Source organism: Xenopus laevis, chromosome 2L (genome assembly GCF_017654675.1).
Source record: "Xenopus laevis strain J_2021 chromosome 2L, Xenopus_laevis_v10.1, whole genome shotgun sequence".
Taxonomy (NCBI): Eukaryota; Metazoa; Chordata; class Amphibia; order Anura; family Pipidae; genus Xenopus; species Xenopus laevis.
The window spans coordinates 155,552,811-155,567,716 of record NC_054373.1 but is presented as its reverse complement, the minus strand read 5'-3'; the positions used below and the strand labels follow the sequence as shown (position 1 = coordinate 155,567,716).

Genomic DNA, 14,906 nt, shown 5'->3' with positions numbered 1-14,906 from the left:
TACACTGCAAATAATTCACTCTACTTAATAATTTATATGTATAATTGAATTCCTGAACCAGCAAGTGTATTTTTTTAGATGTAATATTAGTGTGTAGGCGCCATCTCAGGTTATTTTGCCTGGTCATGTGCTTTCAGAAAGAGCCTGCACTTTAGGATGGAACTGCTTTCTGACAGGCTGTTGTTTCTCCTACTCAATGTAACTGAATGTGTCGCAGTGGGACCTGGATTTTACTATTGAGTGCTGTTCTTAGATCTACCAGGCAGCTGTTATCTGGTTACCTTCCCATTGTTCTGGTGTTAGGCAGCTGGGGGGGGGGGGGTAATATCAATCCAACTTGCAGTACAGCAGTAAAGAGTGACTGAAGTTTATCAGAGCACAAGTCACATGACTGGGGCAGCTGGGAAACTGATAATATGTCTAGCCCCCGTGTTCAAATTCAAATATAAAAAATTCTGCTGGAGCAGCATTATTAACTGATTTTGGGGAAAAAAACATGTTTTCCCATGACAGTATCCCTATTCAGTTTATACACAAAGACTATACACAAAGACCACAGGGTCTGTTCCCTGTATGGACAGGTGTGAGCTGGAGCGCCTATGGCTCTTGTACCGCCCTTGTCTGCACCATATCGCTATGCACCAAGTACTATGAAACTTTGGTTTGTCAATATGTGTACCTATATTCTCTCACATCTAAGCAAACTAAAGAATGATCTTGTGATCTAGCTCTAAATTAAGTGAGTGAGCAGAAAAGAGTCATCTGACATTTCTCTGGCCAGTTCTATGCAAAGTAACATCACAAGATGTTTCTTTTCTCAACAAAAAAACATTTTCAGTCAACTGGCTAATGGCCACCAGGTGGTGCCATTGCTTCAAACAAATTATATTAGCAATTTCACATTTAAAACAGCTAACATCTTCAAAACCAGAAAAATGCATAAAATATAAATGCCAAAAATGCATAGCAATTTTCCATGCATTCGTTTTGAGGGTTCATATTTCACATGTGAAGCGTAGTATAGTTTGGGCATTTGGAGGCGCAGATTCTACGTCGTGTAATTCTGTATGATCCACCTCATATGAAAAATGTTTATATATATATATCAAACTGAATCAACAAACCGCACTCACAGGTCGTGAAAAAAAAAAGTATTTTTTATTTACTAAATACTTTATTTTTCACGACAAGAAGTCCTGTGAGTGCGGTTTGTTGATTCAGTTTGATATTTATCTATGTTTTAACCAGCACCCGGGCAGTGACAATATTGTTTTGAGTGCACCAGCTCATCGTTTGTTTTATATATATATATTGCTGTAACATTGGGAACAGAGATGAATCAATGTGCTCAGAAAAAGTTGGGTTTGGTCTATTTTTATATTATTTGAGTTTCAGCTTTCAAGTATGTAGATTTGAAAGGGACTTCCTATAAAGCATCTCAAGCCCATTGACAGAATAAGAATCCCATAGGTTTGCGCAGACAAATTATTACTGGTTCTGACCTTGGAGTTGCACCAGGAACAGCTGGGACTGGACAAGATGCACTCATTGCAGGATCCCGTGTGCTTACAGACATCTGCAACATAAAAAACATCAGGCTTTGTATCTCTTCATCACATTTTACCCATATCCTTCCCCAATTTACTCCAATGAGATAAAAAAAATCCATAGATACATTTATTTATTATGGCATGCAAACAGGACTGGAAACTTCTAAGTAATGGGGACTGGGGTCTGAGCAAAGGTTTCATTTGCAGTGCATTAACTCCTCTCAAGGCTGGAATCCCTAACAGTAAGTTAACCCAATATATTGTTAAGCATAAGATCTTAAAAATGCTAAATATAATTTTGTACTCCAAACACAGAAGCTGGAAATCTTTGCTAAAATTCGTACTTTTTGGAAAATTTCAGTAAATTACCATCTGACTAAGCAACAACCTTTTGAAACATAGAGGCACATTTATCAAGGGTCAAAGTTTTTTTTTAAACTCCCTTAGATTCAAATGAATTCGAAAATTCGACTTGGGGAGATTTATTATAAAAATCGAATTTGTAAATGTCACAAATTTAAAGGACCCGAAAACTCAAATCGAATTTGATCAAACTCGATTCAAGTTTCCCCCCCCCCAAAAAAAATTGAATGTCAGGAAGGCTCTAAACATTGGTGTGTGTGTATATATATATATATATATATATATATATATATATATATATATATATATATATGTATTTGTGTACAGCACCGTTCATGTTAATTAAATCAACTTTTCTAGAGAGCTAACTATCTTAGTTTTTATCCGAATGTTAATAATATAACTGCTCCTAGATTTCCAAATATAGTGCAAAATGGCTCATCCTTTTTCCCGATTGGCCTGGGTGTATGTACCCCAGCCAAGCATGTATCCCAAATGAGTAAAAGCGCACTCACCAAGTTATGCGAGTGGCCCGGGTGCATCGCCCCAAAGGGTGTAGTCAGAATCCAAAAGTTTGGCAAGCACTTCCAGAAGCCACTCGATAGATAAACGATGAGCTTTATTTCAACAGTTTAAAAACATCTGAAATTCTCCGGATTAAAAAACACATCCTCCCTCTGATTATTTTTACATTTTGTTTTAAAAAAAACTTGAATTGAGTTTGGATAATTGCCTAGTCAAAATTGACAGTTTTCATTTCGACCCTTAATAAATGTGCCCCATGTAGTTCATTTGGATCCCTCTATTTGGATGGCATCTTTTAATAGTGGCTCAGGCAAACTACTTCTCTTTTACTGTTTACATTTCCTTACAAACCCAGTTGACAGTATGGAATCCTATATATATTTTTTTACCTGTCAAAAATATAATAAATATTAACAGTGGGGGTTTTCTGAACAATATTATGACCAAAATGAACAGGATTAAAAAGTATGCATTACGTACAGCACCCAAAACAGGGTCTGGCAGGACACTGGGTAAACTTAGACCCACAGCTTTCTACTGCCCAGACTGGCATGGGAAGACCGAGGGGGTTTGTCTATGCTGGGGTATATGGCGGCTGGTTGGGGCTATTGTGGGTGCCCAGAAGCAGGTTGTGGCTGAGTGGGGGGCCCGGAGGTATTTGCAGCTGAGGTGGAAGGCCCGGAGGACCCTATGGCGGAAGCTCCACTGGGCCACAGACCCTCCAGTCTGATACTAACCCAAAAATATAAATCATGCATGTTAATATTTCATCCTGTTTGTGTGTCATTAGTGATGGGTGAATAAATTAGCCTGGTGCAAATTCGCAGCAAATTTCTGTGTTTCGCCGCTGACGAATACATTTGCGAAACTCCTGTGAAAATTTGTCGCCGTCAAAATATTTTGGACACGTTTTCCAAAACTCGCTTACATCAAAATTGCAACACTATTTGGACACCCATTGATTTTAACGCCGGCGTCAAAATTGATGCAAACGACTTTTCGGGTGCACGTCCAAAATTGACACAGGTGTATTTTCGCATATTTTTCTTCGTTTCACGAATTTCGCGGGAATTCCGTGATTTTTTCGGAAAAGCGAAACGGGAGAAATTCGCCCATCACTATGGGGCCAATTCATTAACTTCGAGTGAAGGAATAGAAGAAAAAAAACTTCAAATTTCGAAGATTTTTTTGGGCTACTTCGACCATCGAATGGGCTACTTCGACCTTCGACTACAACTTCGAATTGAAGGATTCGAACTTAAAATCGTTCGACTATTCGACCATTCGATAGTCGAAGTACTGTCTCTTTAAGAAAAAACTTCGACCCCCTAGTTCGCCACCTAAAAGCTACCGAACCCAATGTTAGCCTATGGAGAAGGTCCCCATAGGCTTGGCTAAGTTTTTTTGGTCGAAGGATAATCTTCGATTGTTGGATTAAAATCCTTCGAATCGCTCGATTCGAAGGATTTAATCGTTCGATCAAACGATTATTCCTTCGATCGTTCGATCGCAGTATTTGCACAAAATCCTTTAACTTCGATATTCGAAGTCGAAGGATTTTCATTCCCAGCCGAATATCGAGGGTTAATTAACCCCTATGTGTCATAAAATTTGCCCCTATGTGTCATAAATTTTTGCCCCTATGTGTCATAAAAGCCCTGAAACAGTAAGTTGACAGCAGAAAAACATAAAAGTAGGATATCTTTTAGCTCAGGATATATATGAAACTCATTTTGGGGACATTTTGTATTTGTAAGTGTGAGTTAGTGTGCATGGACATAATTGTCAGCCATGAAAACTTTTATGCACTATAATTATTGGCTATTGTGCAACAGAGCTGAGTGCTCCTCTGAAAACTGGGTATCAAACTATTTCGATATATTATACATGATATTTACATGTATAATGTTTTAGCGATGTGCCCAAGAAAATGTAGGAGATAAAATGCTTTAACAAGTGGGTGCACCTCTGTTAGTAAATCCTGATTGCATTTTGCTGTACACAAAGACAGCAGTGGCCAATATTATTCTGGAAAGTCTAACAATTCAGTATTCTGTAGCAGTTTTCACCTTGAAGTGTTTAAATGCTATTATCAAGATTAAGATTCAAATTCAATACTGAGTGTGCCAGATGCTTCAATAATTTATCCTACATTTATATGTGAGCCAGGTAACAAAATATATGCAACAAAATGGCAATAAAGGAAAACAGGACATTTATTATACAAAAAATAATAACACAGTTATTTAAAACACGCATTTCCTCTCCCATGATATTTTTAGAAATGAACTGTTCTTTGCTGTGTGCCAGACTAAAGTGCAGCATATAATCCTTTGCTTAGTCATTTTGATAGATGTGGCTGATAAATAGCAGGCACTCAGTAGTTCCCATGGCTGGCACTAGTACCCCTGCTAGTCAACTTTCATTCTCATATCAGTACCTGTCTCTTCCTTGTGCGCACCACTGTCTAGACCCACTCTGTCTCTCACATTCAGGCTAATTGCTTTGTGGTTTTTTGGCAACGTGAGCTCTGTGCACCCTCAAATGATGTGTATTCATATATAACTAGAGACACAGTCAGCTTCCTCTACTTGTTCTTAGCTACAGTATCCTTCTACACTGCTCACATCGCTTAAAATAATGGCAAAACATGTAGCATTTTGCTTTTCAGCTGCATATTGTACAGCACCCACTGTTAATGTGGGGTCACCCTGGTGAATTGAAGGGGCTGTCATGAACTACAGATCACCAGAGACGTAACTAGAGGGGGGTGGACCCTGGCGCGGGACGTGCAGCCGGGCCCCGCCCCCCTCCATACGGCCGGAAACGGCCGCATTTACAACCGCATTTCCCTTAGAAGAGAGTGGCGTGCAAGCTGCCGGGGGGCCCTGAGGGGGTGCGGGCCCTGGCCCAATCGCACCCCCTGCTCCCCCGGTAGTTACGCCACTGCAGATCACACCATTCCCTATGGAAAGATCCATTATCCGTAAAACCCAAGGTCCTGAGCATTCTGGACAATGGTAACTCAAAAAATTTCGCTAGGAAACTCAACATTTTCATGATTTATTATACCACGATGCTGCAAAAAGCCAGAATCTGAAAATCTGCCATCTCAGACCAGTCAAGGTCCTGTATATGTCAAAGGGAGATGCACCTATCTCAAATTGAAGTTATTAGGGTCTTCAGGGTTTTTTGCCAGAAAATCAGATTTTTTTGGGACGATTTGGGTTTTTCATCTTCAAGAAAGTTGATCACCCAAACCATACGGGAATCTTTTAATTAATTTAATTTTAATTAATTTATAAATAGGTGATCAAAAAGAACCACATGACAGCAAATGCCCTATATAAAATGTAATGTTGCCCTGCACAGGTAAAACTGATCTGTTTGCTTCACAAACACTACTATTCTGTGTATATAAACAAGCTTCTGTTTAGCAATGGAGGCAATTAAAATTGGGCTAAATGGCTCAGCTTAAATAGCAGATAATGGATAAGCTCTGTAGAACACCATTATATTGTACAGATCTTATCTGCTATGTAACTTGAGAATTTTTTCCTCTGCATGGCTGTCCCACGGCTACATAGTAGCTTATTTATATACTACAGGTATAGTATCCATTATTCTGGAAACCCATTATCCACAACGTTCCAAACTACGGAAAAGCCATCTCCCCTAGACTTCATTATAATTAAATAATCCAAATTTTTCAAAATGATTTCCTTTTTTCTGTAATAATAAAACAGTACCTTGTACTTGATCCAAACTAAGATATAATTAATCCTTATTGGAAGCAAAACCAGCCTATTGACTTTATTTAATGTTTTCATGATTTTATAGTAGATTTAAGGTATGAAGATAAAAATTATGAAAATATCCATTATCCAGAAAACCCAAGGTCCTGAGCATTCTGGATAATGGTAAAAACTCACTAGGAAACTCAAATTTTTAATGATTTATTATACCACGATGCTGCAAAAAGCCAGAATCCGTAAATCTGCCATCTCAGACCTGTCAAGGTCCTGTATGGGAGATGCACCTATCATAAATTGAAGTTATTTGGGTCTTCAGGGGTTGTACTAGAAAATCCGACTTTTTTGGGGACGATTTGGGTTTTTGCTTTATTTTATAGATTTTTTCCTCAATCCGATTACATCAAGTTTTTTTTATTAATAAATAAGATAAATATGGCATAGGAGGTTTTTTTTTTTACTAAAATATGAGATTAATTTGGATTATAGTAAATAACCTCTTAAGTATAATCAATTTAAACATTAAATAAACTCAATAGGATTGCTTTGCCCCTAATAAGGATAAATTCTATCTTAGTTTGGATCAAGTACAAGCTACTGTTTTGATAATTTATTAATTATTTTATCAATTTAAAAAATATGTAGTATTTGATTAAAATGGAGATTGGAGATGGCCTTTTAGAACTTCTGAGCTTTCTGGAAAATGCAGTTCCAGATAATGTATCACATACCTGTACTATATAACTAGTAGTAGTGTTTCTGAAGCAAAGTCCCCAGTTTTACCAGTGCAGGACAACAGTAGGGATGTAGCGAACGTCGGAAAAAAAGTTCGCGAACATATTCGCGAACTTGCGCAAAAATGCGAGCGGTTCGCGAACGGTTCGCGAACCCCATAGACTTCAATGGGAAGGCGAACTTTAACATCTAGAAAAGACATTTCTGGCCAGAAAAATGATTTTAAAGTTGTTTAAAGGGTGCAACGACCTGGACAGTGGCATGCCAGAGGGGGATCAAGGGCAAAAATGTATCTGAAAAATCTGCCTGTGTGTGCTTGGAAGAGATAGTGTAGGGGGAGAGCTGTTAGTGATTTCAGGGACAGATGATAGTAAGCTTGCTGGCTAGTAATCTGCTTGATACTGCTCTGTATTGGAGGGACAGAAGTCTGCAGGGATTTGAGGGACATTTTAGCTTAGGTAGCTTTGCTGGCTAGTAATCTACTGTTCTCTTTAAACAACTGCCATACGTTGACCTTGTAGGCATTGTTTGCCCAGTTTTTTTGGACGCAGCCACTGAAGCACAGTTGCCAGAAAAAATATGCCATATAAATGCTGAAAATAGTCATTTTTCGCCATACGTTGACCTTGTAGACATTGTTTGCCCAGTTTTTTTGGACGCAGCCACTGAAGCACAGTTGCCAGAAAAATTATGCCATATAAATGCTGAAAATATAAATTTTTTTGGTTGCAGCCACTGAAGCACAGAGGCCAGAAAAATTATGCCATATAAATGCAGAAAATATGCATTTTTTTGGTCGCAGCCACTGAAGCACAGTTGACAGAAAAATTATGCCATATAAATGCTGAAAATATAAATTTTTTTGGTTGCAGCCACTGAAGCACAGAGGCCAGAAAAATTATGCCATATAAATGCAGAAAATATGCATTTTTTTGGTCGCAGCCACTGAAGCACAGTTGCCAGAAAAAATATGCCATATAAATGCTGAAAATAGTCATTTTTTGCCATATACGTTGAGTCAACGTATGGCAAAAAATGACTATTTTCAGCATTTATATGGCATATTTTTTCTGGCCTCTGTGCTTCAGTGGCTGCGGCCAAAAAAACTGGGCAAACAATGCCTACAAGGTCAACGTCGTTGACCTTGTAGGCATTGTTTGCCCAGTTTTTTGGCCGCAGCCACTGAAGCACAGAGGCCAGAAAAAATATGCCATATAAATGCTGAAAATAGTCATTTTTTTGGTCGCAGCCACTGAAGCACAGTTGCCAGAAAAATTATGCCATATAAATGCTGAAAATATAAATTTTTTTGGTTGCAGCCACTGAAGCACAGAGGCCAGAAAAATTATGCCATATAAATGCTGAAAATATAAATTTTTTTGGTTGCAGCCACTGAAGCACAGTTGACAGAAAAATTATGCCATATAAATGCTGAAAATATAATTTTTTTTGGTTGCAGCCACTGAAGCACAGAGGCCAGAAAAATTATGCCATATAAATGCAGAAAATATGCATTTTTTTGGTTGCAGCCACTGAAGCACAGAGGCCAGAAAAATTATGCCATATAAATGCAGAAAATATGCATTTTTTTGGACGCAGCCACTGAAGCACAGAGGCCAGAAAAATTATGCCATATAAATGCAGAAAATATGCATTTTTTTGGTTGCAGCCACTGAAGCACAGTTGCCAGAAAAAATATGCCATATAAATGCTGAAAATAGTCATTTTTTGCCATACGTTGACCTTGTAGACATTGTTTGCCCAGTTTTTTTGGTTGCAGCCACTGAAGCACAGAGGCCAGAAAAAATTAAACCAGTAGGGTTTGCACCCTAGTTTGTAACGGTGGCGGAGGGAGGAGGAGGACGCTAAAGGACAGCTGTGTGTGGAGTCATGAGGCTTGAAGAGAAGGACAGCTGCATAGAAGTCAGAACAAGTCTTCCGGCGTGCAGTAACCCTCCGAGATCCACCCCTCATTCATTTTAATAAAGGTCAGGTAATCGACACTTTTGTGACCTAGGCGAGTTCTCTTCTCAGTTACAATCCCTCCTGCTGCACTGAAGGTCCTTTCTGAGAGCACACTTGAGGCTGGGCAAGACAAGAGGTTCATGGCAAATTGTGACAGCTCTGGCCACAGATCAAGCCTGCGCACCCAGTAGTCCAGGGGTTCATCGCTCCTCAGAGTGTCGATATCTGCAGTTAATGCCAGGTAGTCCGCTACCTGCCGGTCGAGGCGTTCTTTGAGGGTGGATCCAGAAGGGTTGTGGCGCTGCCTTGGACAGAAAAACATTTGCATGTCTGACGTTACAGACTGGCCAAAGGGCTTTGTCCTTGCAGGTGTGCTCGTGGCAGGATTACTGGCACCTCTGCCCCTGGAATGTTGATGAGTTCCTGAAGTGACATCACCCTTAAAAGCATTGTACAACATGTTTTGCAGGCTGGTTTGTAAATGCCGCATCTTTTCGGACTTGTGGTATGTTGGTAACATTTCTGACACTTTATGCTTGTACCGAGGGTCTAGTAGCGTTGCGACCCAGTACAGGTCCTTCTCCTTAAGCCTCTTGATACGGGGGTCCTTCAACAGGCATGACAGCATGAAAGACCCCATTCTCACAAGGTTGGATGCAGAGCTATCCATCTCCGCTTCCTCATTATCAAGGACTGCATCATCCACGGTCTCCTCCCCCCAGCCACGTACAAGACCAGGGGTCCCCAAAAGGTCACCACTAGCCCCCTGGGAAGCCTGCTCCTGTTGGTCCTCCTCCTCCTCCTCCACAAAGCCACCTTCCTCCTCTGACTCCACTTCTGGCACCTCTCCCTGCGTTGCAGCAGGTGCCTGGGTTCGTTCTGGTGATTCCGACCAGAAATCGTGCGCTTCCAGCTCCTCGTCACGCTGGTCTACAGCCTCATCTGTCACTCGTCGCACGGCACGCTCCAGGAATAAAGCGAAGGGTATTAGGTCGCTGATGGTGCCTTCGGTGCGACTGACCATATTTGTCACCTCTTCAAAAGGTCGCATGAGCCTGCAGGCATCGCGCATAAGCACCCAGTAACGGGGGAAAAAATCCCCAGCTGTGCAGATCCAGTCCTACCACCCAGTTCAAAAAGGTACTCGTTGACGGCCCTTTGTTGTTGCAGCAGACGTTCCAACATAAGGAGCGTTGAATTCCAGCGAGTCTGGCTGTCAGAAATCAAATGCCTGACTGGCATGTTGTAGCGCTGCTGAATGTCAGCAAGGCGTGCCATGGCTGTGTAGGAACGCCTGAAATGGGCCGACACCTTTCTGGACTGGGTGAGAACGTCCTGGAATCCTGGGTACTTGGAGACAAAACGTTGGACTATTAAATTTAACACATGTGCCATGCAGGGCACATGTGTTAAATTGCCTAGTCTCAACGCTGCCAACAGATTGCTTCCATTGTCACACACCACTTTTCCGATCTGCAGTTGGTGTGGGGTCAGCCACCGATCGGCCTGTGACTGCAGAGATGACAGGAGTACAGATCCGGTATGGTTTTTGCTTTCCAGGCACGTCATCCCCAAGACAGCGTGACAACGGCGTACCTGGCACGTCGAATAGCCTAGGGGGAGCTGGGGGTGCACAGGTGTGGAGGAGGAGAAGGAGGACCCAGCAGCAGAGTAAGAAGAAGAAGAAGACGAGGTAGAGAGCGATGGAGGAGTAGAGGTGGTGGCAGAACCGCGTGCAATCCGTGGCGGTGACACCAACTCCACTGTTGTTGTTGAGCTACCCATTCCCTGCTTCCCAGCCATTACCAAGTTCACCCAGTGGGCAGTGTAGGTGACATACCTGCCCTGACCATGCTTGGAGGACCATGCGTCAGTAGTCATATGGACCTTTGGCCCAACACTAAGTGACAGAGATGCGGTAACTTGGCTCTGCACATGTTGGTACAGGTGTGGTATTCCCTTTTTAGAAAAAAAATTGCGGCTGGGTACCTTCCACTGCGGTGTCCCAATTGCTACAAATTTGCGGAAGGCCTCAGAGTCCACCAGCTGGTATGGTAAAAGCTGGCGGGCTAAGAGTGCAGACAAGCCAGCTGTCAGACGCCGGGCAAGGGGGTGACAGTCAGACATTGGCTTCTTACGCTCAAACATGGCCTTCACAGAAACTTGGCTGGTGGCAGATGACTGGGAATGGGAACAGGTGGTCAAGGTGGAAGGCGGAGTGGAGGGTGGTTCAGACGGGTCAAGGAGAGCAGAGGTAGAGCAGTAAGATGCTGGACCAGAAGGAGTGTGGCTTTTAGTTTGCCTGTTGCCTTTGAGGTGTTGCTCCCAAAGTGCTTTGTGCTTGCCGCTCATGTGCCTTCGCATAGAAGTTGTACCTATGTGGCTGTTGGGCTTACCAAGGCTCAGTTTCTGACTGCACTCATTGCAATTACAATGCTTTTGTCAGAGGCACACACATTAAAAAAATCCCACACTGCTGACTTTTTGGAAGTGTGCGATCTGGCGGTAACAGTAGAAGTTGGCGGAGTTGGCGGTATTGGCGGCAATGGCGGGTGCGTTGGCCGGCTGAACACAGGTGCCGATACATGTTGTTGCCCTACTGATCCCTGCGGGCTGTCCTCCCTGCTTCTTCTAAGTCTTATTCTCCTACTGCCTCTCTGACTCTCCGTCTCTCCATCTGAACTACCCTCCTCTTGCTCTCTTCTACTAGGCACCCACAAAACATCAATCTCCTCATCATCATTCTCCTCAGATGCATCAATTTCTTCTGACACATCACAGAAGGAAGCAGCAGCGGGGACCTCCTCCTCATCACTCATTATGTCCATCTCTATCGTGTTCTCTGCCAGAATTAAATCTGGTGTAAGGTCCTCATCTCCTTCATCTTCTTCTGGCAATAATGGTTGCGCATTACTCAGTTCAAGAAACTCATTGGAAAATAACTCCTCTGACCCCAGTGAAGAAGGGGCACCGGTGGTGGAGGAAGTGTTACGTGGGGTGGCCATAGCAGTGGAGGATGAGGAGGATGTTGTGGTAAAGTTAGAAACGGTAGAGGATGGGGTGTGCTGTGTAAGCCAGTCAACTACCTCTTCAGCATTTTAGGAGTTCAGGGTCATTGGCTTTTTAAAACTGGGCAATTTGCTAGGGCCACAGGATTGCATAGCAGCACGGCCCCTAGCACGGCCTCTGCGTGGCGGCCTGCCTTTGCCTGGCATTATTTTTAAAAAAACAACAACAACAACAAAAACTCAGTTGGTTTTTCTGGAAACGATAATACACACAGCTAGATGGCGGGTTGAAGAAAACACTGTGCAAATAATGCCTACAAGGTCAACGTATACACTACTACAGCGGTGGATACGGATTACGTAAAATATATGAATGCTGCTTGAAAAAAAGTAACTCAAGTGGTTTTTCTAGAGACGATAATATTATCAATATTTAGACAAAATGTGAACAAGCTCACACAGCTCGATGGCGGGTTGAAGAAAACAGTGTGCAAATAATGCCTACAAGGTCAACGTATACACTACTACAGCGGTGGATACGGATTACGTAAAATATATGAATGCTGCTTGAAAAAAAGTAACTCAAGTGGTTTTTCTAGAGACGATAATATTATCAATATTTAGACAAAATGTGAACAAGCTCACACAGCTCGATGGCGGGTTGAAGAAAACACTGTGCAAATAATGCCTACAAGGTCAACGTATACACTACTACAGCGGTGGATACGGATTACGTAAAATATATGAATGCTGCTTGAAAAAAAGTAACTCAAGTGGTTTTTCTAGAGACGATAATATTATCAATATTTAGACAAAATGTGAACAAGCTCACACAGCTCGATGGCGGGTTGAAGAAAACAGTGTGCAAATAATGCCTACAAGGTCAACGTATACACTACTACAGCGGTGGATACGGATTACGTAAAATATATGAATGCTGCTTGAAAAAAAGTAACTCAAGTGGTTTTTCTAGAGACGATAATATTATCAATATTTAGACAAAATGTGAACAAGCTCACACAGCTCGATGGCGGGTTGAAGAAAACAGTGTGCAAATAATGCCTACAAGGCCAACGTATACACTACTACAGCGGTGGATACGGATTACGTAAAATATATGAATGCTGCTTGAAAAAAAGTAACTCAAGTGGTTTTTCTAGAGACGATAATATTATCAATATTTAGACAAAATGTGAACAAGCTCACACAGCTCGATGGCGGGTTGAAGAAAACAGTGTGCAAATAATGCCTACAAGGTCAACGTATACACTACTACAGCGGTGGATACGGATTACGTAAAATATATGAATGCTGCTTGAAAAAAGTGACTCCGGTGTTTTTTCTGGAGACGGTAATATTATGGATATTTAGACAGAATGTGAACAAGGTCACACAGCTCGATGGCGGGTTGAAGAAAACAGTGTGCAAATAATGCCTACAAGGCCAACGTATACACTACTACAGCGGTGGATACGGATTACGTAAAATATATGAATGCTGCTTGAAAAAAGTGACTCCGGTGTTTTTTCTGGAGACGGTAATATTATGGATATTTAGACAGAATGTGAACAAGGTCACACAGCTCGATGGCGGGTTGAAGAAAACAGTGTGCAAATAATGCCTACAAGGCCAACGTATACACTACTACAGCGGTGGATACGGATTACGTAAAATATATGAATGCTGCTTGAAAAAAGTGACTCCGGTGTTTTTTCTGGAGACGGTAATATTATGGATATTTAGACAGAATGTGAACAAGGTCACACAGCTCGATGGCGGGTTGAAGAAAACAGTGTGCAAATAATGCCTACAAGGCCAACGTATACACTACTACAGCGGTGGATACGGATTACGTAAAATATATTATGGCTGCTTGAAAAAAGTGACTCCGGTGTTTTTTCTGGAGACGGTAATATTATGGATATTTAGACAGAATGTGAACAAGGTCACACAGCTCGATGGCGGGTTGAAGAAAACAGTGTGCAAATAATGTCTACAAGGCCAACGTATACACTACTACAGCGGTGGATACGGATTACGTAAAATATATTATGGCTGCTTGAAAAAAGTGACTCCGGTGTTTTTTCTGGAGACGGTAATATTATGGATATTTAGACAGAATGTGAACAAGGTCACACAGCTCGATGGCGGGTTGAAGAAAACAGTGTGCAAATAATGCCTACAGGGCAAATAATGCCTAAAAGGTCAACTTATACACTACTACAGCGGTAGTAAAATAAAAAAAAGTAAAATAAAAAAAAATGAATATTAAAAAAAAAAAATTAAAGTTGGTGCTGCTGAACTACTAGGAGCAGCAGATTAGCACACCAGTCCCACTCCCCAACACTGCTAGACTAATAGCACTGGGCTCTTATAGTAGTAGTAGTAGTAGTAGTAGTAAAACAACAAAAAAATAAATAAAAGCAGTCCTTACAAGGACTACTGTTATTGCAGCAGTCAGCAGATGAGATCAGAAGCAGGACAGCTGCCCACTGCAGCTACATACAGAGCACTGCAGTAGAAGGTAGATTACTAGCCAGCAAAGCTACCTAAGCTTAAATGTCCCTCAAACCCCTGCAGACTTCTGTCCCTCCAATAACAGAGCAGTATCAAAACGATTACTAGCCAGCAAACTTTCAACTGTCCCTGAAATCACTAACAGGCAGCAGCTCTCTCCCTACACTATCTCTTCAGCACACACAGGCAGAGTGAAAAAACGCTGCAGGGCTTCGGTTTTTATAGGGAAGGGGAGTGGTCCAGGGGAGAGCTTCCTGATTGGCTGCCATGTACCTGCTGGTCTGGGGTGAGAGGGCAAAAAAAAGCGCCAACAATGGCGAACCCAAAATGGCGAACGTCGCGCGACGTTCGCGAACTTCCGGCGAGCGCGAACACCCGATGTTCGCGCGAACAAGTTCGCCGGCGAACAGTTCGCGACATCTCTAGACAACAGTACATTATATATTCAATACTTTAACACACTTGTTTTTTGGTGTTACTTTTTCTTGGCT

At 41.8% G+C, this 14,906-nt stretch overlaps 1 protein-coding gene across 1 annotated transcript in view; it reads right to left on the bottom strand.

The window, feature by feature from the left end:
- itgb7.L (integrin subunit beta 7 L homeolog) overlaps positions 1 to 14,906 on the bottom strand; it is a 56,975-nt gene that overhangs the window by 21,761 nt on the left and 20,308 nt on the right. Inside the window, exon 3 of the mRNA XM_018247577.2 lies at positions 1,503 to 1,576. Within this exon, the coding sequence (XP_018103066.1) occupies positions 1,503 to 1,576 (74 nt within the window). The remainder of the gene's footprint in view (positions 1 to 1,502; positions 1,577 to 14,906) is intronic.